Source organism: Micromesistius poutassou (genome assembly GCF_964030765.1).
Source record: "Micromesistius poutassou genome assembly, chromosome: 13".
Classification (NCBI taxonomy): domain Eukaryota; kingdom Metazoa; phylum Chordata; class Actinopteri; order Gadiformes; family Gadidae; genus Micromesistius; species Micromesistius poutassou.
Window position 1 is genome coordinate 14,030,081 of NC_140283.1, and position 25,490 is coordinate 14,055,570.

The following is a 25,490-nucleotide window of genomic DNA, read 5'->3' on the forward strand; positions in this document are numbered from 1 at the left end:
TTTTTTCTAAATGTCAAAATATACAATATCCATAGCCCTGCATTAGTCAGAGTGATTAAATAAATAAGAGTATTCTATTGTCATTAGCCAAAAGCACACAAGTGTGTCGGGTTGGACGCACATTTTACAATTTTCACGTTCAAAATAGATTTGAATCCGAGGAAGCCAGCGTTAAAATACAATATAATAGCCCCTGCTACAATCATGTTTCATGTGCTTCTTGTTTTCTTTTTTGGGGTCAAGCTACGAATGTGAACCAGAATACACGCTCTGTGTGCTTTGGGCTAAAGAGAGTAGTCTGGTAGTGTTAATAATTGTTGTCTTTGAGCCTAAAATTAGTTGTTGAGGTACAACAGGATCACTAATGTGTCATGTAAGTGTCAAGTCCCAGCTTGGCCTGCCCCCCCCCCCCCACACACACACACACACACACACACACACACACACACACACACACACACACACACACACACACACACACACACACACACACACACACACACACACACACACACACACACACACACACAGTGTGTCATCACCTAGCCATGACAACGGCCCTAATCCGTGAGAGCCTTAATCAGTGGAAACGCAGCTGGACACTCGACATAACTCATCTAATAACTGCTCCTCGGGTTCACACCAAAGACTCCACACTGCCATGTTGGAAAGAATCTGTGAACATGACAACACTATAATTAGTGGGAGCCGGAAGCAGTCTATTTGGAGAAGAAACAAACGGGTCTTTATTTCTGACCATAATAATGTAGTCAGTAAGCAATATCTTGGGTAAAACTGATCTGTGATATTTACAGAGCAATCAAATATATAATAATATTTAAAGAGACATGACAACAGTACTATCTTAAGCCCCAGCTCCCAACAACCGTTTTAGATTGTCGTTCTGGGCCCTTGCTAAATAAGGTTTGGTCCATGGTGACGGATCTCATTAAAAGTCCAATCTATTTCTGACTGTCGTATTTTAGTCTCTCCTCTTGGGTCTGCGTATGATTCAAATAATTCTGGAGGAAATAATAAATTAGATCTTGTGACCCATTTTGGGACCCAAGTTAAACAAATTATGAAAAGGGAGATTCTAGGAGCAGAAACTAGGCTGAGACAGTCGTGGTGTAATGGTGGACTAGCAGAAAAACCTCTGGCTCCTCCCAGGCCTCTGACTGTCTGGTTTATTTACATGCTTTTGAGATGTTTAGGTTAGGTTTGGAAATAGTATTCTTAAGCTATTACATCATAGATGTTATGTTAAGGTCTTACATTTGAGATGTTTATGATTAGGTACAAGCCTTAATCCTCACAATAACATTTCTGACCTTATACTATCAGGCCAGAAATTGTTATTGTAAGCCATGGTGGGAGAGATGATAGGTGTTCAGGCTGGATTGTACCTAAACTGCTGTTATTAAAGACTAATGATTTAGTCTGTTACATTCTTAAACAAATGTTTTTTCGTACTCATAATGTTAAACACTTTTTAAGACTAGGTTTGACATCTCCTTTTGTCTTATGCCATGCATATTTTGGGAAATGTTTGAGGTGTCCCTTATGTTGCATCAAAATGATATTTAAGCCCAAAGCATGACCTGTACATTTACTGCATTCTGAGGACGATTAGGACAACAACTGGTTATTTAGGATATAAGGACACCTGGTTTTCCACAAGGCTGTGGATATTGGGGATCGAGCAGAGATACTGTGCTATCCTGCTTATAAGTGTAACCAGGGACACACACGCACGCACGCACACACACACACACACACACACACACACACACACACACACACACACACACACACACACACACACACACACACACACACACACACACACACACACACACACACACACACACACACACACACACACACACACACGGACAGACACAGAGAAAGAGGGACACACAGAGAAAGAGGGAGACACAGAGAGAGACAGATGTTGAATTCCAGTACACTAATCTGTTAACTGGACTCTCACTGGAATTGTAGCTTCATATTCCAGACCTCAGAGTCGCTGTGTTTAGAAATGTAAACACATTTACCACCCGGGAACAGTTTGAGCCCTTCCCAGGTTTGCAATCATAAATAATCAGTAAATAATAAGAGAAAGTGTGGTCGCAGGAGGCAAGATAACTCTCTCCAGTGTTGTACTTGGTGATAAAAACAGCTCTCCCCCCCCTCACCCGCATCCCTCCCCTCTCCTGTGCTGACATAAATAGATGAGTTAATGAACACGCTTGAGTGAAGACTGCTCTGACTGCAACGATAAGACAAACATTTCCCACTGACACGCTAGGCCTGGTGCTCACCACGCAGACCACTGCTTTAAACTGGTTTTCAAGCACCATGGTAAGAGAAGAGCACTGGGCATGGCGGACATACACACATACCCGACACATGTTGGTTAGGATTACAATGCTATTTACCTGGATTTTGAATGCCGGGGAAAAGAAACATATTGAGTTTTGTCCTCGGTGGGAGAGACCAGCACAGGTTTTTTACTTTGCACTGCTAAGCATTTTGTACTTTGTCCCGTTAGGCCACTTCTGTTTGTGTTTGGACAGAGCTTACCTGTACAACCAGTCTCCACACACACTAACTTTGTTTACGAGGGAGCAAGTGGAGGCCAGCGACAGGATAAGCTACGGGGGGGGGGGGGTGTGTGTGTGTGTGTGTGTGTGTGTGTGTGTGTGTGTGTGTGTGTGTGTGTGTGTGTGTGTGTGTGTGTGTGTGTGTGTGTGTTCCAGTGCAGCCGTCCATACTAATAACAGCTCTCTGTCGTAAACACACCAAATCTCAAGTCGTGTCACAGTCCTAACTAGTTGTCTTCCTGCCTTGTTGATAACAGTGATTGAACCTGACTATTTGCTGGTATTACTGGCTACCATTACGGCTACTCTCTGCACTCACTGCTTCTTACATTCAATATGAAGCCATGCAGCACTTTGGTTGGCACTGAGCATAGGCGAACATGGTCAAGATAGGAGAGGCTATTTGTTTTGTGTAAAAATGAATAAATAATAGTTTGGTCTTGAGATTACATTCAACTATTTTGCAAAGAAATGTTTAGGTTATTTGTCACTATTACAAACCCATCACCAGACAGACGGTAAACGAGAACAGAGAACTATGACGATATGCAAATGTTTGCATATCGTGACTTGATGGTAACTGCACTGGTCAGTTTTTGTTTTTTTTGCAAAGCAGTGCTGCTGCCGTATTGCCAGGCCCCACTGTCTGGTACAACTTAATACCATAGGTGTATCCCTAAAGTAAACTGAGCACAGCAAGGAGTGGATTCTAGAAGCCTGTTCAACACAGATTTGTACAATTCCGAGCACTTCCTACCCTCAGCCAAACTCAACTCATCAACTCTCCTTATGATGTTGTAAACTCTGTGTGTGTGTGTGTGTGTGTGTGTGTGTGTGTGTGTGTGTGTGTGTGTGTGTGTGTGTGTGTGTGTGTGTGTGTGTGTGTTTTTGAGGAAGTCCAGTCAACAACAGGAAGTGATTAACTTCAGAGGGCGTGCGGCTTGTTGTAGTATGTATGGGGAGCGATACCTTTACATCGAGCTCATGCACACACACACACACACGTCAAAACCCTCCCTGGGGGCTGACCTTGACCCACACACACACACACACACACACACACACACACACACACACACACACACACACTTTAAAAGACAACTACACTATACAACAAACGAAAATAACAATCTACAACAATGTATCCAGTCCCCTAAGAATGCGGGCATCTGACGCAAATTGAATGTTTTATCATGGGCCATTGGCTGCGGTAGACCGACTCCTACAGGAATGGGTGAAAATCGATAGACGAGTGTCCAGAAGCGATGGATCAGTCGAGCTCGGTGGGAACGGGGAAGCTGTCTCCGTGAGACGCATGGCGTCCACCTGATCATTAGCTGAATTAACTCTTCTGACGGAGCGCTCTGCACCCATCTGCTCAGCCCTGAGCAGGCACAAAGCAGCTACTGTTCACACGCAGATCTGGTGTGTGTGTGTGTGTGTGTGTGTGTGTGTGTGTGTGTGTGTGTGTGTGTGTGTGTGTGTGTGTGTGTGTGTGTGTGTGTGTGTGTGTGTGTGTGTGTGTGTGTGTCACCTGCGCATTTGTGCATGTGAGTTTGTATGCATGCGTTTGTGAGGGTACCTGTCTTCCCACACTCAGATGCAGGTACATGTTAAAAAGGAACTATTGTAGTACGAGTTGGGTATGTGTGTGTGTGTGTGTGTGTGTGTGTGTGTGTGTGTGTGTGTGTGTGTGTGTGTGTGTGTGTGTGTGTGTGTGTGTGTGTGTGTGTGTGTGTGTGTGTGTGTGTAGCCGTCACCTTGTCTAATGTTGGTTTGTGTGAGTGAGTGAGTAAGTAACATCAACTTTTTTCAAGCAATGTCAAGAATGCTGTCAATCTTTGTTGTTCTGCAAGACCCACTCAGAGCTCGTCACAAATCAGAATGGATATAGCAACCAGACAATGTTCTGCTATAGGCAACGACCTCCGGAAGAACACCTCTTCCCCACAGCTTCTATTATTCTATTAAAATGGAAAAGCATCAAACCCCCCCCCCCCCCCCCCTTTTCACCCTTTGAACCCCTGTGGTTGAAACTCCCCTAAAGTGAATTCACATGTTCGGCAGAGCAACATGTCCAGCATCACATCAGTTAATGTTCAGAGTGCCACATGCCGCCGAAAATAATTGATCCGGGGTAAAACCTGGTAAGGAACACCAAGGGGTTTGGTGACTGGGGTCCAGAGGTCCATTGAAAGGAGCCGGCGCTCAGCTGAGTCCATTAGAGGAACCCATTGAGTCTTGATGAAGCGGGACTTATAAATAGAGATCTGGCCGAGAGGGTGGAGGTATAAAGAGGAGGTTTTTGGGGTGTGGAGTAGGTCATTTCCTTTGCACAGAGAATACACGGTAATAATGTCCAGTCATATTCTGTGAAGAATGTAGCAAAGTTCAGCTTCCTTTGGGCCCGAGACGCACCGGATGGGTTTGGCCCATGAGACAAAAGACAGATGGAGAGATAGCTTCTGCATCACTGCTCTATTGGGACTTGCTACCGATTTCACCACCGTTTTCTTGAAGTCCGTCAACTGGAACGCTCATGACTAAGTCAACCAGTCTATTGCTAATATACAGTACATGACTGTTTTGCCAAAGTAAACACACATCCGACGTGATTAGAAAGAGTCAAACTGAACGGGCCTGCCCTGCACTGTACACACATACACCCTTTATGAGGAGATAACCATGTGTGCATTCTCCCACACACACACACACACGCGTCAAATAGTGTTTGTTTTCTTCGGATATATTTGAAGGATAAAGCACCCTGACCTTAATTAAAACATTATTTCGTCCCGTTTTTTGTGACTTTATTACTGCAACTTTTTTAGACAGATTATTTTCCACTGGGTGATTTTTCTAAATTGTAAATTTGTCCACATCACAAATCCTTATAGCCTAAATAGTCTCACATGTAAAGCAATCTTGAACGTGCAAGAAACAGAATGACATTTATATATATATTTACAACCAACATACATGATTGCTGCGGTGAGGTTGTCCTCTCTCCCTCGTTGTCACTTCAGCTGAAAACTCCTCGGACAGAACGGTGCAGCAAAGTCTCTACGTGTCCCGTGGGCTCATCGGTGCTGCTGCTCAGCGGACGTATCCTTATCCATCTGTTACCGGCGTCGTCGAAGAATACTTAGAAATAAGTAGATCCCCAAATGTAGTCATCGGGCTTCAGAATTCCGGGTCTGTGTGAGGTGTGTGTCACAGTGCGTGTGTGTGTTTCTGTGTGTCTCTTCTGTCAACCGAGGAGCAGCGCACACCCCCTCCCAATTCCAATCCTTATCTCCAAAGCTGCAATGGAGACTGGAGGAGAGACCGAGGAATAAGCCTTCCTCAGTTCTGGGACCGCCGAAGCCTCGAGAGGTTTGCAACGGTATTGGCGCTAAATATTTGAGGTGTCAAAAGGCGCCGTTTGAAGGCGCTTGTGGGCAAAAGGTTGCAGCCGACTAATTGTGAGTCCTGAGATTCCGGACGCTGCTCCACTCAAAGTCCGACGGATTGTGTCCGGTCCGGACCGGTGCAATACGTCCTTCCAAGACACATAATCTGACGCGACCCTTGTTCGGCAAATCACTTCACAAAGCAGTGTCGTCTCGTTGCGCAAAACTCATTTTCCAGACGATGAATGAATAACCCGCCGACTCTCTCTCTCTCTCCCTCTCTCTCTGACTCTCCCTCTCTCTCTCTTTATCTATCTGGTTCTTTCTCCGTCCCTCTCTCCGGGAGGGTGTTCGCATTTAGATGGGGGTGGGTAGGGGGATGGGCGGTCGGCGGCAAGTGGTTCAGCGGTTAAAGTGGTGGCTCATTATCATAGGCTACAACGTTTTAATAACATTGAACGGTTCACACGGAAACAATTGGATGGATGGAGATGATGCGTGGTGGTCTTGCGGTGGGTGAGGACAGATCATGGAGGGTTAATTATAGACTCAAGATCGGCCGGAGCACTTTTTTTTTCTCCACACGCACTATAAACAACAGCCTGTTGAATGGCTGGCCCCCTGTTATCCTCTCTCTAATCTCCCTCTTCTCCTAACACACACACACACACACACACACACACACACACACACACACACACACACACACACACACACACACACACACACACACACACACACACACACACACACACACACACCTTATTCCATCTGTCCCATCTCCTGTCTCTGGGGAGATAGTGTGACCAAATGATTATGGAAAGAAAGTATTTCTCTTCACTCAGCAATACATAGAAGTCTTGCTTCAGTGCCCCATCCCTCACACACACACACACACACACACACACACACACACACACACACACACACACACACTTTCTCTTACGCACCGTTGTCAGGGTAAGTGTGTGTGACACTGCCTATGCCAGGCCACGCTAAGATGAATAGCCGGTTACCCAGACAACCCTGGCTGGGTGATGTCATGCAATGAATGGGGAGGGACAAGTGTGTGAGGCCGCCTGCCTGCCTCAAGTTGGACCACTAATGTGGACTGTGTGTGTGTGTGTGTGTGTGTGTGTGTGTGTGTGTGTGTGTGTGTGTGTGTGTGTGTGTGTGTGTGTGTGTGTGTGTGTGTGTGTGTGTGTGTGTGGAGACTAAAGTTAAATGTGTTGATAAGCCTTGTGCTAACCAGTGCTGATTGTAACAATCAATCAAAGCAGACACTTGCAGGCAAATCAAAATACAAACACACAGGTTTCATATACAATGCTGTGTTTTCCGTGGCACTCATTCATATGGGCATAGTATCCATCTACATAGCCGACAACAGGATTATTGTAATGTCACTGCTCCCGACATTATGCAACCCACTGCAGTATTAGTGAGGCACCCATGTACTGCATGCACCCAGAGCTGAACTCTGGGTGCATGCACACTAATCTGGCTTCAGGAATGTACACACACAAGGACCCTCTACTCAGGTACTGGACCCGTGGAGAATGAAACACACACAGAGTGGGGGAGTGAGACCCACACCTTAATATAGTCCATTAAGTGTATTGAAATATTAATGCAGTTGGTTACAACTTAAATTGTACAATTTAAATTGTAAGCTGGTGGGAGTCACATCGTACAAATTCAGGGCGCACCACCACAATAAAATAACCATGGACTGAGTATTTGTGTTTGTGTGTTTGTGTGTGCACATACCCATTGATGAAGGCACAGCATGCAAAAAAACAACACACTTTAGTATGTAAATAAATAATTTGATTTAGCCGTTGTGCGTTAACATCCGTTCAGAAAGCTCTCTGAATGTCTGCACAGTGGGTGTATGAAGTATATGATGTGGGTCAGGGACTAGAGACTTGACAAAGTGACAGGTCAGCCAGTAAGCGCGCCGTCACAACAGACGGATAAGGGTCAGTTTTGTTTAATCTCTGTGTACATACAAGCTGAAATAATCGAAGGTTAAAGGTTTTAACCTTCAAATCATTTATATTTATAATATAAACATACAATCCATGACTCATGTACATCCTTCCACCCCTACCCCCCTCCCAACCCAAACAGGCTCCAAAAACCTCCCAGTGATTGTTCCAAAAACCTCCCAATGATTAATGCTGTTTGATAAGGTTGGACATTTATAGGAAGAATTAAGATGTCTGCAGCATTTGATTATCCAAAAAACACAATCAAATATGTCAAAGGGAAGATGGGAGGTCACGACGGGGCAAACAATCAGCAGAAGAGATGAAAGGAGGTGAACCAGGAGAGGAAGTGTGATGGCTTCCTCAGGGCTCATTTTATTCCCTGCTGGTCCGTCTTCATTCACCTCTGACCCCTAATCTGTTTCTCCTCAGAAAGCCTCTGTGTGTGCGTGTGCGTGTGTGTGTGTGTGTTTTAAGAAATACCAATTCTCAAGGGAGGTCAAGTGATCTACCAGGCATTCTATGTCACAGATCTCATTCCCCTTCACCCCACTCCTCTCCTCTCCTGCTCTCTCCGTCTCTTCTTAAAGCCCATATTCAGAGGGCATTAACCATTTCCAGAGGAATTAATAAAGGTTGCAAAGGGATACGTGATGGGTATTGCCAGGAGTGCATTAGAGTAGAGTGGGAAGCCACTGTATGGCAATAAAAACAAACGCACAATAAACTGAAATCTCAATAGCAAAGCAATTACATTTCAAGCCAGAGACAGAATCAGAGAGAGCCAGAGGCCGAACAGAGGGGCATCAGGAAGGAAGAGCGCTGATGGGATAGAAGCGCTGATGGAAAGAGAGAAATTAGGAAAGAGGTTTTTCACCTTGTTTGGGAAACATCAGGAGTTAGCGCACGTCAGGAGATACCAGGCGGGCCAGGAGAGACGGTGCCAGATCAGAAGAAGGGACCACAGCCTACTTGTGATACCATTCCAGAGTCAGGGAGCACAGATCAACATATTTAGATCAGATAAGAAATGGGTAATGTGAATCTTTAATGGACCCTGCCGGGGTGGGTGGGAAATCAGGCCAACAAGAAAGAGGAGGGTCCAGGAAATGATAAGTCAGAGGAGGGACCAAGACACCCAGGGGAATGCAAGCCTAGTTTGATAGAGGGGAGGAAAGGTCATCGCCAGGCTAGCATTGGAAGGTTAGAAGTTCTCAGAGGAGTACCAGATTTAAAGAGAAAATGTTATGCAATATTTGTGGGTCGATACACTGCTTGCATATTAATCCAGAAATATATTCATTAAAATATGCGTGACCTTTAAAGATAAAAAAGATTAATGCAAAATTCCACATGGAAACAATTCATATAGCGCAACATTTTGGTCCAAGAAAATCATAAGTGGGACGGGGGGAATGCAGTTTACAAAAGAATGAGTAAATTTAGTAAATATTGAAAGTATATTCTTTGCACCGTCAAAATGCCTTAGTTTAAAATGTCATGAATGAGGTACGAAATTGATTCGACCAGAGATGGACAGGAATTGACATGACTTATTTTTACTTGGTCCTTGTTATAGGTCGCCCTCCTCTGGACAAATTTAGTACTGCCGACTGGTGACATTTGTAGTTGGGATAACGTTAACTTTAGGAGAAGCCTCTGTGTCAATAATGTGTACAATGTTGTATTTTTTTCTTCTAGTAGAAATGAGCATTGTAACAAACAAAATCCCCAATTAATACAAATATTTAGGATGTACTGGTTAGATTCAGCCTACAGTGAATCTCTAGTTCAAGCCTATTGAAGTGAACAGTTAAAACCAAAAAGGGACATCAACATGACTCTAGGCACTTTGCAGTGTATCAGGATACATCCAAAACAGGCCACCCACCTCCCATCAACGCCCACCTCTATTCTGTGTGGACAACACCAATTCTGTGTTGGCCTCCCCTTCGCTCTTTGGATGGGTATGAATTCACAAGTAGTAGTTCTCTCCCTGTAACATAGACTTGGATGAAGCCCCACATGGGCAGATGAGCAGCAAGGAAACGTGCAGCACCCATTGTGGCCAGGCCAGCGGAAGTGACCCAGGGGAGAGCAAGAGTCACGCAGGAAATAACCACCTTTGACTTCCTGTCTTTGTAAAGCACACCAACGCGCCTCCTACATTGACCTTAATGGTGATTTTCATGCTGGCGACTACAAAAATAGTATGAATTTCCTTTTAATTTCTATGGTCAATTCAGATTTGTTAAATCTTGATAAGCAAGAACATAAACGCTTACGTCATCACAGATTGTCTGGAGACCGGTAGGTTGCTGTGGATGCAATACTTAATTGAGATAGTGTTCCATCCACTGGCATATCAAGGGAACAAGGACATTTGAAGAACAAGAAGAACAAGAACTAGAACAACCAAACAATGTGTTGAGATCACCCAGTGAAATACACACTACGAAGCGCCGGTTTCATTACAGAGAGTATTGTTATTTGGGCTACCTTTTTGGGGTGAAACATTGCATTGGGTCGGGATGACCGTGATGTTGCTGCGTGACAGCAAAAGCTTGTGAACTTGGATGCTTCTTGCGGTGCTAGACTCATTGAAAAGATCCCCTGTGTTGTCCACTCTGCATAACAGTCCTGTTGCTTAGGCAGCACAATGTTCCCGTTTCTGTGGCAGGGGATCAAACACAGACACAGAGACAGAGAGACACACGCGATTGCACACACACACACACGCATCACTTTTGCCAGGGAAACAGGAAGTGATCTTTTTTTTTCTCTCTCCATCTGTACCAACAGAGGCTGGGTCTGTTATGATCACTATCAGTCATTGTAACAATAAGACTCTCCTCTGCCAACACTTCTTTAAAGGATGAGCGATTTTCTTTTGCCAAGAGTCCAGCAACCAGTGGAGACAGCAGCAATGCAGTGGGTAGTGGGAGACTTTAGGCCCTAGAGGCAACACGAACACACCACCCATTGCCTCATCATCAAACAGCTATATTGTGGTTAATGGATGACGTCATCGATTGACCATGCATGAGGGATACATTTTTATATTGTTACATTTTAAAAAGGCTTGGTTTTGTCGATATTGAAGATAAGACCAAGTCCATAAGCTTAAACTCTTGCCTTTTTCCCCAACATGACTAAACCATCAAACTGGTTAAATTAAACATTAGCCAGTAGTAGATGACTTAACAGTTTCTAGCCGCTTCCCATCCAAGGCCCTGTCATCGCTGTTGTTTGCCCTCACACACACACTCTGGCCCCACTCGTTCCTTCCTCTGACCTCTCTCACACAGACAGGGCTTGGAAAACACCTCTCTTTTCTCTCTCTCTCGCTCTCTTTCACACTCACTCTGGCAACACTCTTCAACTCAATGGCATGGTGTTTACAGTAACATCAACCATACACCAGTGCACTACAGTAAAAATGGCTTTTTCCTTCAAATGCTCATTTGTCTGCACCTTAGTGCTCCTTAGTGCTCCTTAGTCTTCAAATGCTCTCAGTCTGCACGACATAACCCAACGGGTGTGCTGCAAGCAGCCTTGCACAAGCACACATCCACACATACCTTCCCACCCTTCCCACAGAGTACACAAACACCCTGATCCCATTTGGAAACTGCACTCTTATCAGCCACATTGTATGCCAGTTTACATGCACAACATTGGTTGTTGCATTACAAATCTAGATAAAAGTACAAGATAGTCTGTGGTATGCATTTTCAGGCCAATAATATGCTTTATGGCAGGGGTCAGGAACCTATGTCATAGTGTGATTTAAAGTAAAATAACTTAAAATAATTGTGAAAGTGCCAATGGAACAACATGCCAAAACCGAACACAACATTAGAAGTTTCAAGCAATGTTAGTTAGACTATTGATTTTACCTTGACCCAAAGGAACAAATTAATGGGTGACTAGACATAACTGAAACTCTGATCTAAATATACAGTTAACCACTGTTGCTTAACTGCATTGTGCTTAAGACAATGTGCTTGTACATGAACAAGCAAATACCATTGACTGGTCTTGGTCTACGATCTTATCCATGGATTTTCACTTCCTTCTAAAATGTATTACATTAGATTAGAAATTACAACATTTCTGCTTCTTGTTTCCCTGCTTGTAAATGTTATTGTGTATGTTAAAGTACTTTCTAAAAGTGTTTTTTAAAAAGGTGCTATAAGAATCATATAAAAAAAAAAAAAAAATCATATTTACCAACCAAACACTCATGTTCACGTTCACCTCAAACATTCTTAGCATCTTAAAAAAACAGAGGTATGTTGTTGAAAGTATAGTAAAAAGCAAATAGGCCTACGCCAAAACTGGTGAAAGCAGGCATCTACAACAAAATGTGTAGTAGAGGTAGAGGTACCAGCTCTCATGTAATGGAGTTGTTATGTGTACTTTGTTCTGGTTGAAACTCAAACACAGATAGGCATAGGTCTATGGGAAGACCACATTCAAACTGTCAGATAACACCACATACCAAACATGATACCAAACAGCCCCCCTACACATAGATGGGATCATTCCCCATTATCCAAATACAGTTCATGACTGTAAGCGTATGCAGACACATAGAAGATGAAGAAGGCAGGGGATGTCTCTGTGTGGTGCGGAGGGAAACTCCCATCGTTCAAAGGGAGGATTCAGGGAGGGGTGTGTGTGTGTGTGTGTGTGTGTGTGTGAGATGTTTTCATTAATTACTTATTATAAACCAAGTGATTATATCTATCTCTCTTCGAATACGTAGTTGTACTAACTAAAAAACGAACTCAAAAATAATTTAATATCATTCCTACAGGTGTCAACAAACCAGGAGGCAGAAGACAGACTTTAGAGTAAATGTTAACAAACTCATAACGCAGGTCCATCCGAATATAATGAATGACCTTATTATTAGGGCCCATGCCGTTGACAACATGCCGTTTAAATAAATATTATATAAAAATATGACAGCCGATGGAGCCTCAAACAGAACACGGATCAGACAAACATCAGATCAAAACTTCGCGCCGCGGACTCGCTTTCAAACCTCAAAGCTCCCATGTCCACCGAGTTTCTCACCAAACACAACTGATTTTAAATGCATTTTCAACAAAACATAGGCTATATATTTGTTCTTACCTTTCTGTAAACGTAGTCACAGGCAACGTGCGAGAAGAGAGCAAGAAGGCGTATCCCAGTCCGCAAAACACGAGTGTAGTTTGAGGCAGCTGTGTGGCCAGCAGCATCGAGATGATCAGCTGTTTTACTAGGAGAAGAAACAAACCAGAGGCGAGGTGTTGAGAATTTAAGGAAAACAAGTTTGCCATGTTTTCTGAATGAACGACATTATTTGGCTTAGTTCCGAGATAAACTTTTACACAAAATAAAAGTCTGCCAAGAGTTGCCGCTACGAATCAGCCTGACCCTCAAACAGTGCAATATCAAAACAGGTAAGGTATCTGGTATTAGTTAATTTAGGCCTACAAGTTACATAATAATACCATAGATATTACTCGAAGACACGTAGGCCTATCTCCCAAAGTCTCAAAAGCAAACCATTGTATTTTCGTTACCGTTGGGATGTGTCCACGAGTCAACGACCGTTTTTGTTTCATTGACCAGCAGTGAAACCGAGAAAATGTGTAGTCAACAATTAGATCAGGGGTGGTATTTAAGAGCACTATGAAGGAGGGTGACAAGGCAATTGCCTTGTTCTGAAATGCCAGGGAAAGGATGACAAGGCGTCTCTCTCCCCACCCATTGTAATCCTTGCCCCATCCTTATCACATTTTAAACCACAGATCATATTTGATGTAATACTGATATCATCCAAACGTTTAGGTTTTATTTCCATCCTTAAAAAAATCTAGTATTGAACACTCCTTTTCGATAATATCATATTTGGCGTTTTCATGATGGTAGAATAGACTACACAAATAGGTAGAATACTATATGATAGGTCGAAAGGTACAATATATTTTATTCATTATTCAGGCATACTTTGATTGGTTGGATGTTGTACGATGTGAATTGTCATGAATTAGCAACAACAGTCTTTTTGTTTTTGTGCCTAAACAACATACGCCATCTAGTGTCCAACTCATATTTGACCTCACCATTTTTAGTTTAAGTATAGGCTCATTACTCCAATTAAAACAAAACTTAGTCTTTGTTGAAACTAAATAATATAAATATACATACATCTGTCAATATTCCAGCAACAGTCCATGTAGGGTGTCCATGTTAGAAGTCCATATGTCCTATATTAGGTGTCAATATTAGTTGTCCATGTTAGGACAACATGTAATGGGTCCATGTTAGAAGTCCATATATATCATGTTAGATGTCAATATAAGCAGTCCATGTTAGGACCCAATGTTAGGTGTCAATATTAGTTGTCCGTGTTAGGGCCCCATGTCAGGTATCAATGTTATTTGTCCATGGAGTAACAGGAGTAACACTTATTTTTCTTCTTCTTTAAACACCCTTCCCCTCTGTAGACTCCTGATGGATACAGCCATTTACTTCCCTGCAGCAGAATATCAGTTCTTTAAAATACAAACTGTATGGTGTTGATTTCCAACAGGGGTTATTCAATTATTTTGTATTATCATTTAATGGTCCCATGACATGCCACCAGGTGTGGTGTGATTTAGGTGGACACGCCCACCTGTGATGTCATAAGGGGCAGATTTCCAAAACGGCTTGTAATGGCTAATCACACCACACCTGGTGGCATGTCATGGGACCTTTAAAAACAGCTTTTGCATCATGTATCATTTCTGTTGCACTGTAATGAGTGTGACTCAGTGATACTATGTTTTATACAGGAATAAATTGAAAAGGAATACTAATTGTTACACACATAACATGTAGGACACCACATGATACTTTCATCCAAGATGGCCAACCTTCTCATCTTAGGTTAGGAGCTCCTTCCTGTTCTCCTGGCACTCCCTGTGGAGACGCTACTCCACGAGGGTGGGACATCTCTCTTCCTCTCCTCCCTCCTCATTGCAGGGAGGTTAATACAGTAGGGGCCAGGGGCGCTGTCTCCTGCCCCCACCTCCTCCCCAAAGCTCACAGAGGTGAAGAGTTTGGTTGAGCACTTCCGTGGCGATGAGGGAGGTGGACAGGAGGGCCACCTGGGGGTCTTTCAGGCTGGGGGTCTTTCAGGCTGGGGGTCTTTCTGGCTGGGCGTTCTGCTGCTTGGCAATTAAGAGAAGAAATAAAGATGATGCTGGCGATGGGGGTGATGGAGGAGGCGCACCTTACCTGGCCCAGCCCGGCTATACTGGTGCACAAGCCAGATGGGTCTGTATATTTTTGCAATGACTTGATATGTGGAGTGACCAGCCTGCAAAAGCCCTCCACAGGGGCTGGGAGAGAGACTTCAGCAGAGAGGACAGCGACAGAAGCTCGATGAGGTCATCAATGATCCATTCTACTCCACACTGTCGCTGTAGGTTAGGCGATCAGGCTCACCGGCAACCACCCCCTACCTTATCGAGCCTCAACTCACGTAAACAGTATCAGAGTGGCTGTGCCCCCCACTGACCACCCCTTGGGGGCGCCACTGTCCCTCCTTCCATGGATGTGTTCCCTTCCTTGCTTTACTATAATTTGTGTGTGGGGTGAGTTATAGCAGGAGGACATTAAACCACAGGTTATGAGTCTCTCACAGGTCACACATAGCAGCAAACACAAGCACTCCAGCAGTAGAACATAGAAAAAAAGAAAGAAGAAAAGTGTCTGTAAAGGCTTAGAATCAATGCTGTTTAGACTTTGCCACCAGGGCCGGATTAAGAAATTGTCTTTAAGGGCTGCAGCCCCGGGCCTCGCCACCAGGGCGCCTCAGGGGGCCTCATGTTGAGTGAACGGAACGCGCGCATAACGTTAGAAAAATTCAGAGTGAGCACGGAAATAATTTGCGAAAATGTCCGGTCAAAGAAAGCACGAGAGTGGGGCCTAAAATAAAAAAATACAAGCTCTAAAACATGAGAGAGAGTCAAAAGAGTGCTGACATTTAAATCCGCCGGCTAGTCAGCCCGTCCTAACCCTAACTGTGGATTTACAAATCATGGCCAAACTAACATGAATAACAAATAGCACAAATGAATTAAATGATTTGTTTTACTAATTTAAATTGATAATTACTCATAATATCTGACAGTCAGTGTGTTGGCTGTTTGTCACACAGTCAGCAAAAAGCGGTGAGATGGCTTAAGTAGGGGTACTTGACTGACAAATCTCTGCGGCGTCTGGTCTTGTAATGCTTATGCTTTATGTACATACACCTGCATGTTGATCATAAGCATGGTTAACGATTTCTAGAAAAGTCCAGACCTAAAAGTTATATTTTATTATTGTAATATACATATACATGCTTTGTTGATACCATCATTTGCACACAACGAGATTTTATTGTCCAGGCTCCAGTCTCTGAAATGTCTCCGAAATGTCTCTGGGAATGTCTTCGAAATGTCTCAGAATGTGTCCGGATGTGTCTGACTTTTAAGACCCCATTTCATGGCTATTTAGTTTTTGCTTGGGAATATATTGAAATCTGTGTACATTTAAATTATTGGTTTATTATAGTCTACACAGTGTATGTCATGACACATACATTTTTCCTTGGCTTTAAACTGTCTTAATCCGGCCCTGCTGGCCACTGTATGAATACAATTAATAAAATCTTCACTTCATTAAGAAGAAGCATGCGTTATGTTCACTTAGTACCAAAAAAGTAGCTGTGTGCACATCCCACCTTCTGGCCAGGTGCAGGACAAATAAAGTAGAGTGAAAGAAATGTAATGTCCGCATGCACTGCTTAAGCTCCCATATTACTTTAATGAAAAATTCACAGCAACGTTTCGGCCCTATTGGGTCTTCACTCATCCCTGCTATCAATGCAGTGGAGTCCAAACATGGGGGATTCTGCGTATAAGTGGGGCTTCAGCAAAATAGTTTGACTCCCTTTTTGGAATGAACGAATTGGACAAAATATTTGGTGGGTTCTGGGCAAAATGTAAAATGTACACAATGGGTCACGGTATGGAAATGTTTGGGAACCCCTGACATTTCCGGTTGGGTGGTATGGTAATGCCACAAGAATAACATTCTATTGTTGTAGTTTATTTATAGAAGTATTGATGTAGGCCTACTCTGTGAAATGGTCCTTCGCGGTGCTCGAAACGATTGTAGTAAGGCCTGGTCGCCACAAGGGCGCATTGCACACCACGTCAGGAAGGCGGTGCAGTTGGAATACGCACTAAACTTTTTGATAACTATAATTAACAATTCCTGACTACTCCACTGGTGCGCTTATGAATAAAAAACAATTGTTCGCTACCCTGATGATAATTATAGGGCCTAGGTAGGCTTTAAGGAAAAAGCCGTGCAGCTAACAATAACAGTAGGCTAAAGCATTATAGGCGTATACGTGAAGAACATACACTTGCAATACATTTGCATTTTAATAGGCCTACCATTCGATTCATATTCGGTTGTAAGCCAAATAGTTAGAACTGTTCATTCCGATCCCTATTAATCGAAACTAAAACAGGCATTCTTTAGAAGATATTTGGAAAGAGAAATATGGACTTTTGGAATATTATGCAGTGTCATGAGCTGTAGGCAGAATTTTTTTTAATTCAAAGCTGGCGCCTAAAGTTCACCCATGATGCACCTGTCGCCAAGGTAAAAGTCCTCCCGTTATTCATATCTCACTTCCATTCATCGATTCCATTGGCCTACGACTTTTTAAAGTAGTTAGGCCTACCTCATTATCTTTCATGGAATTAAGAATTCACATGCACATTATAAATTTGGCTCTATTTTTATACAACATATTTGAGGATGGGCCACGTCCATTGCCATTCATTCATTGTCACAAAATAAAGCACGTTGACAGTGGCGTAAGTAGGTCATTAAGGGCTCCGGACCGGTGCAATACTTTTTATGGGCCCCCATACTGCCACCCAACACAAATATCTATAATGTCAACAAATATATATAATATAATAGACAAATTCCAATTTGAGCCAATAGGCCTATATTAAATTCAAATTCTGTAAATTCTCTTAGGCCTACACAAGATAAAAAGTTAATATAACATATAATAACACTTAAAAACAAAGGCATGGCTTTCTGGGATATCTGTTATTGATTTTGGAACACAAATTCTTATTCAAGTTGTCATGCAGTGAGTATAAAGTTAGTTGATCAAGGATTACCAACTGAAAAGAGTCTGGGTCAAAAATAATAAGTCCTGGCCTATTTTTCAGTCCCAGTCTGACCAATAGTTTGGGAGACAGCTGGCACGCATCTAGAGTGCTAGAGCTGGAGAGATGAATCTATTTCAACTGCAGTCAACATTTTCTAAATTACCTTTTCCCAATCAGAGGATTTTTATATCTGAGCTTTTGGTAGGGGAATAGGGCATACCCAAGAAGCTCTCAGACGATCAGGCCCATCGGACTGTAGGCCTACTGTTTGGTGTTTGTCAGTGTTCCCATTGATGTGGCGTCGCTTTTTTTGCGGGAACCTAACACCATTAATAGAAAAATGCAAGACTAAGACACAAACAGGTCTGTTTGAAATTAGGTCTGAAATCTCCCTCCAAAGAGGTCATGCTGCATAGGTGTGAGACCAAGTCTGCTGCTCACTGATTGGCTGAGGAAGTGTTTAACTGCCACAAAGTGGCAGGTTTTCCTGAGGGCCCAGTATTCCAGCGTTGCATTGTGGACTGGATGGAGATGACAGACATGTAGGAATGACCGGGATCGAGAGAGATGGATTGGGGGTCGGGGCGGAGGGTGGTGAAAGTGAAAAAGAGCTGTGTGTGTGCGTGTGTGTGTGTGTGTGTGTTTCTGCATCTGTGTGTGTTTCTGTGTCTGTGTGTGTGTCCATACAGCCTTAGCCTAATGACATAGCTGAATCTAAATTACTCTTAGTAAAGAGTGATACAGGCTCTTGATGTGTGAAATTTGTAAACTTGTAATTTGTAAAAATATTAGTTTGATCGCTTAAGTATTCAATTGGAATTGACAAAAATTGACCTTTTATGTGTCAATTATAACAGACAATTCAAAAGAATTGTCCACCTTAAATTGTCCAATGATTCCACATGTGGATTTATGTATTATTTAGTGCAATCCTGTGTGTGTGTGTGTGTGTGTGTGTGTGTGTGTGTGTGTGTGTGTGTGTGTGTGTGTGTGTGTGCGCGTGTGTGTGTGCGTGTGCACGTGTGTGTGTGTGTGTGTGTGTGTGTGTGTGTGTGTGTGCGCGTGTGTGTGTGTGTGTGCCGATGCCTGTGTGTGGGCAATGGTGTGAGTGTGTCCTCAGCAGTCTACCGTTGCAGACAGGGCAGAGTCCTCATCACTTCCTGTGAAGGGTGAGACTTCCTTCTTGCCAATCAGCAACAGGACACTTTGGACAAAGGTTAAACACATAGGGCTGCGCTCGGCACGCAACGCAGCGCTTAGCTCTGAAACACACTGCCTCGCTCTGCAGCTTCTAACGTCTCCCAACCTTAGATTCATTGCTCTGTGATGGCCCCACGCTGTTCCAGTCGCACATGCTGACAGTGTGGAGGAAAGAGTCCTGGGAAAGCATTGTTGCTTTAAACTCTTGTGTGGATACTCTGCAGGTAAATCACATGCGGGACAGCCTTGGTTGTGGAAAAGTTAGCATTTAGTGGATGCTCTAAGGAGGCAGAAGTCTGAAAGGATCAACAGAATTTTTATATTCAGATTACTCAACATTGAAAAATTATCCATAAAGCGTCCTGGCTATGAGAGGATGCACATACAATTTTTATTTGCCATTTTTGCTGCTGTACGCAATTGAGAGTCAGGGAATTTCCAACGTTTTAAGTTAAATTACATCCAATATATATATTGGCAATTTAAAGCGATTTTATGCATGTCAAATCCTATGTAAAGTTCCTTTCAATAGGGATGTTCCTTTTGTTTTGTTTTGTTTCATGTCTTAAGGGCGTTGTGTTGGGGATAGGGGGTAATTTAAAGCAGGTGGAGGTGATATATGTTAATATAGCTACAACCACCCTAGTAAGCGGCACACTGCCCAAGAGGACTGCCCTGTGGAGGGAGGTGAGAAGCACCAGAGAAGTAGAAGCCAATAGACCCCAGGCGTGCAGCCAGCCCCAGAGTCATGCAGTCTGACCGGGGCCAGGTACGTAAACCTGGACATTTGGTGGGATAAGAGCTATGGACCCTAGGTTGATTGGACAACACAAAAGCACTGATTTTCACGTTACGTTTCAAGGCAAAATACAAAAATTGAAGTTTCCCGGCCAAACAACCTATAATTAAGTCCATGAGTTACGTATTATTATGAAGTTAGGCAGCCATTTAAGCAGGAATCCGGAGCTGCAGTGTATTTCCATATGGGATGGAAATACACAGTTTCACTTTATATTTACTATCTTAAAGATTAAGTGGGTCAGATTTGTTTTAGTTAACGTTTAATAAGCTATACTAATAGAATGCCCCGGCTTTGGCCCAAAGTCCTAATTCTGACATTTGGGCAATATAATTATTTCTATATGGAAAAATAATTGTCCTACCTCAACCTCCAAAAATATAATAATTTGGAAATAATAATATAATATAATAATATAATAGTTTGAATAAATTCCTTCAATGTGTGTGTGTCTAATTTTATATATGTGTATATAATTGCAAATGTACAACAGAACGTTCTAAACCTTTTTCCTGTTCTCATCATGTTTGTACTATTTTTTCTAATCATGGGTTTTTAGATTGGCTATGTGTGCGTGTATGTGTATGTAAGTGTGTGTGTGTGTGTGTGTGTGTGAATGTATGTGTCTATGTATGCATGTGTATGTGTGTGAGTGTGTGCGTTTGTGTATAAGTGTAAGTGTGTCGGCTGGGTGTGGGTGGTGGTTGGGTTCCCTACTGGAAAGGAAGGCATTGTGGTGGACTTCCCTGGATCCACTTGGCCGGTACCGACCCACCTCCCTCTTCTCTATTTATGGGTCCCTGTGGAACAGGACCCTCAGTCTGACGGCCATCGCCCTACCTTCACCCAGGGACCTCCTGGTGCACCAGGAAGACCCCACACCTCTCAGAAGATGTAGTATTTTTCTCACTTTATCTTAAGTCACTCACACGCAGACACAGACACACACAAACTCACACACAACACACACACACACACACAGCTGCAAACAGAAGATGTCACTCAGAAGGTAGGTGTATTTTTTTTCGTTTTATTTGTTACATGTGAGAATAATCAGAATGATGATAAATAGAAGAGTCCGACGGGAGCGATAGCGTTGCAGATATTTACAAAACCAGGTTGTTTACTTGCATAGTGACAGGATAGGATTTGTGGACAGGACATGATGCGACCGGACAGGACAGGGCATGGAAGAGGAGGACGGTTATGGATTGAAGGACAGAACAGGACATAAATTGAAGGTCAAACAAGAGTGCAGTGAAATGAAGGAGAGGAGGAGAGAGTCAGTCAGCTAAAAAAATGTATGTCATAAAACAATGCATAAATCAGGATGCCTGATAATTTAACACATGGTAAAGCCCTTTGTCTTTAGAGTTGTGGTCATCCCCAAAATAATTACTAGCTTGTAGAGCGCAGAGTATCGATCAAGGGGAGTGTGTGACAGAAATAATGTATGGATGTGGGGAATTTAGTGGGTTAGTGTGAATGTGAAGGCCGACCAGAAGTTCTTCATGGTGTATCATATTGCTGTTACGGTGTATTTATCCAATAAAAAACAAAGAAGTGAAGTGATCTGTTAAGGTGGCTGATATAAATCCTTCCTCTAGAGATGGAATGCATTATTCCATTTCTAAATGTATTTTCAATTATATGAAGACTGAACTTAATTATGACGGTAAATTGGCCTGTGAATGAAAAACGTAAAAAAATATATATATACAAATATAGAATAGGCCGGTATCACCACACTCAGGCGGTAATTTTAATCCTATACGGGAGGGAGCAAGAACAAGCGCAGGTCTCTAAGGTTGGAGACGCTACGTGCTCAACAAGTCCCTGCCTGGGGCTGGGGGGTGGGGTGGGGTGGGGGGCACTGTGAGGAGGGACAGAGAGGATGTGACTGGGTGGAGGAGAAGTCCTGCTTGATTATACCGACCTCCCTTCTTCCGCTGACATCCTGTCCTGGTACACGAGGGGGGGGCGGGGGGTGTGGGAGGTCGGGGGGTTTCTGCACCATGGGGGTTGGGTAGTGGGAGGGACGTTAGATGATTAACCTCACCTCACAAGAGCATCAAGCCTCCTGAAGAGAAGGAAACCAGTGTGTGTGTGTGTGTGTGTGTGTATGTGTCAAGTCTCAAACAATAATAATCCAAAACTTTTAAGATCCATCTCAGGCGAAGTAGAACTTCTAACCTTAACCCTAGGTCTAACCATTTTTCTACTTATGTCTGTTGTCTGTATGTTATATCTCTATATTTGTGTTTGTATATAGGCACTTGTAATGTTTGTGTTACCTGCCGAGAGAATTTTTGCTAAACAATTTTTTACTGATGTTCATTGGCTCTGTCAATATCTAATATGTTCAGCAAACTGTTCATGTAACAAAGTAAAAGACATGATTTGACTTGCCATCAGAGCCAACAGTCTACAATAACACAATTGTGCTCTTACAAATGTCTATTATAAAATCAACTAACAGTTGATTTTCAACAACAACCTAACAACAACAACCTAACAGTACCTTGTTATCCCTTTCAGGGAGAGTTGACCCACTGTTGATCGACGTTTCAACTGAATAGAAAACAGCCGCTGGGAGGATTCTGTGCAGTGAATGACACAGTTATATGAAATATTTTGAAACAAGAATGGGAAGGTAACTGAAAAGTACTGGGACATTTGTATTGTCTGTTAACATGCCGTGAATGTACCAAGTCAAAGAAAGATATAAAATGGTGTGCATGTCATAAGGTCAAATGTATCTCGAATCAATGAATATAACAGACAGCCTATCGCTTATACTTTTTGCTTTTTGCTTATACTTTTTTGACACATACACTTCACATTACGCACGTCAGGCTACTCTGTGACCCTATGTACAAACTGAAAATAAAACGAGCCATGAGATCATTTCCTCTTGTGTGCGCATAATTCTTCCTGTGGTTTGAGCTAATAAATGCGACATCAAATATATATATATGGTCTGGAACTGGTATGTTACAGTGGCATACAATTTGAAACGTCACATGCACCACCTCAAACGTGTGTGTGTGTGTGTGCGTGTGACGGTGCTGTGGTATTTCCGAAGACGGGAGCAGCATTTCCACGTTGTGGAGCGTGCTCTGAAGGATCCCTCTGCTAAAACCTCTGACAACAATTGAATAGAAGGAAGCGCAGCGCACTGACTATTTTCCTCCCCAGAAACACCACCACTTCCCTTGCATGCCTTTACTCAGCTCGTCTGAACCTGGCTGACACACCGCCGCGCCCCACTCCCATGAACATGGAAAGCGTACTTTTGGTTTTTGTATCCATACTGCTATGTTTTACCTCCAGCCGTAAGTATATGGCGTTGTATGTCACCCTGTATGTGTGGTTCCATGGCGTCCTTTGTGTTTTAGCGGGGATAGAGTTGGTCCGGTGGAAGGGATGGTAGCCTAAAGCCAGTGAAACGACGGAAACCAGAAGTTCATCCTTATCTGTGTACACAAAGATGGGTCATGAAGACGTTTTTTTTTCCCTCTCCAGTTTTGAGGAAAGCCTGGTTTATCGTTACATTGTCTGTAGGTTATTAGGACTGATTGTGAACATGTATGTTATTAAGGCTATTTAGAAAACTGTACTGCTCTGTACGAAAAAAAAAAAAAGTGTACCGTTTTATTGATCAGCAGTTCTATATCTTAAACTATGTCCTAATGTTTAACCAAAACAAGTAATCACAGAATTATCTAAACCAGCAGAAATGTCTAATGTTGACATTGCAGATACATAGACAAATAGACAATGTCTTGTGGACCACTGTGTGAGAGGGAGTTGTATTCTGTGTGGTGCATTTTAAATGCATATATCACGTGACTGATAACCGACACAATGTGGACATAAAAAATACAAAGTAGACCTACATTAATTAACATTTGGTTAGATTTGCTGTATCATCGTCTGAGATGTAAAAACAACGATACAATCGGCCTAAGTAACTTCAAAAGTCAACAGTGGGCCAAATACAAAACAAAGATGCATTTAAAAACATGAACACTTAGATAAAACCCTTTAACCTTCGTTTATGGATGACGGGCCATTGTCTCTTTGCAGCGGCATTCCTTATCGTGCAAAACCCGAGGAGGCTGTGTCTTTCCATCGACAAATCGACGGTTATACTCGGGCAATGCGACCCCAAGAACTCCGCTCAGCAATGGGAGTGGACCAGCAACATGCGGCTACTACACATGAAGTCGTCCCGGTGCCTCTGGGCCAATCCCAACGGGAACCTGCCGCAGCACGCGCGCCGGGTCGGGCTCAGCCAATGCGAGGTCGCGCCGGCCTGGAGGTGCTACGGCTCCAGAGGAACCTTCGGATTAGACGAGGCGCCGATGTTCCTGAAGAAACTAGGCTGGAACGCCATCATTCGGGATGACCCCCGGTATTCTAATTGGACCAAGTATAACGCGGATTCAGGAGGGAAAAACGTAATGACGTCTCTGTGCCCAGAAAAAAGTGAGTTTATTCTATAGGCAGAATAACTAGGAGCTGTTTACTTGGATTGATGGCTCCAATGGAACTTTACTGTATGTTGGTGGTGCGTAAATTCAACACTTGGTTTCACATAATGGGGCATTCATGTTTTATAAATCTTGGCTAATCATACTAATTTGACATAGCACATACTTATACAAGTTGTAGTAGTAGTAGTATTTCATGTAATATAATAGTAGTAGTAGTAGTAGTAGTAGTAGTAGTAGTAGTAGTAGTAGTAGTAGTAGTAGGCCTAGTGGTAGGTTATTTCAAGTAGGAAAATACATCTTCTAGGAAAAACGTCACACACTGGACAAACAGAAGCTTCCTAAAGCTACTGTTGGCTCAAACATTGCTTTTGTGTCCAAGTGATATCCCGATCATTTCGTTTATAACGTGACAATAAGGGTACATTAATTGACCACAGTCAATTCATATAACCAACAGTTAATTAACAGTTAACTAACGATCATTTAATCATTAATGAACACTAATGGTGTTCAAACCCTAACCCTATTAAATAATGTCTAAATTAATATACATTTATAACCAGAGTAACTTTAAACTGAGGTTAACTACAATATGCAAGTCCTCAGACTTGCATCTGAAAACACTGAAAACACAGATGTATGTCTGTTTCTGATATTTCAGCTGGTCCAGTACAAGACCAATACAATTATTATATTATATTCAGTATTAATATCACAATTTTTAGTCAAGAACTGTATAGAAAATGTGTACTGATTAGAAGTGTGTGTGTG

At 42.8% G+C, this 25,490-nt stretch overlaps 2 protein-coding genes across 5 annotated transcripts in view; one reads left to right on the forward strand and one right to left on the reverse strand.

Moving 5' to 3' along the window:
* The window catches only part of ripor1 (RHO family interacting cell polarization regulator 1), a 41,079-nt gene extending 27,382 nt beyond the window's left edge, over nt 1-13,697 (reverse strand). The window contains exons 1-2 of one of the 3 annotated variants that reach the window (XM_084476895.1): nt 13,569-13,697; nt 13,135-13,261 (exon numbers count right to left, since the gene is read on the reverse strand). Coding sequence is in view for 1 of the 3 variants with exons in the window: in XM_084476892.1 (XP_084333018.1) it covers nt 2,442-2,472 (31 nt within the window). In the remaining 2 variants the exon portion in view is untranslated. Of the gene's footprint in view, nt 1-2,441; nt 2,518-5,585; nt 6,280-13,134; nt 13,262-13,568 lie in introns of those variants that run through there. The other 2 variants (XM_084476894.1, XM_084476892.1) reach the window with 2 other exon arrangements.
* Nucleotides 13,698-23,410: 9,713 nt separating this feature from the next.
* Nucleotides 23,411-25,490, forward strand: part of LOC311357544 (receptor-type tyrosine-protein phosphatase beta-like) — a 30,635-nt gene continuing 28,555 nt past the window's right edge. The window contains exons 1-2 of one of the 2 annotated variants that reach the window (XM_084477522.1): nt 23,411-23,555; nt 24,310-24,711. In XM_084477522.1, the coding sequence (XP_084333648.1) occupies nt 23,495-23,555; nt 24,310-24,711 (463 nt within the window). In that variant the 5' untranslated portion in view covers nt 23,411-23,494. The remainder of the gene's footprint in view (nt 23,556-24,309; nt 24,712-25,490) is intronic. The other variant, XM_084477523.1, reaches the window with a different exon arrangement.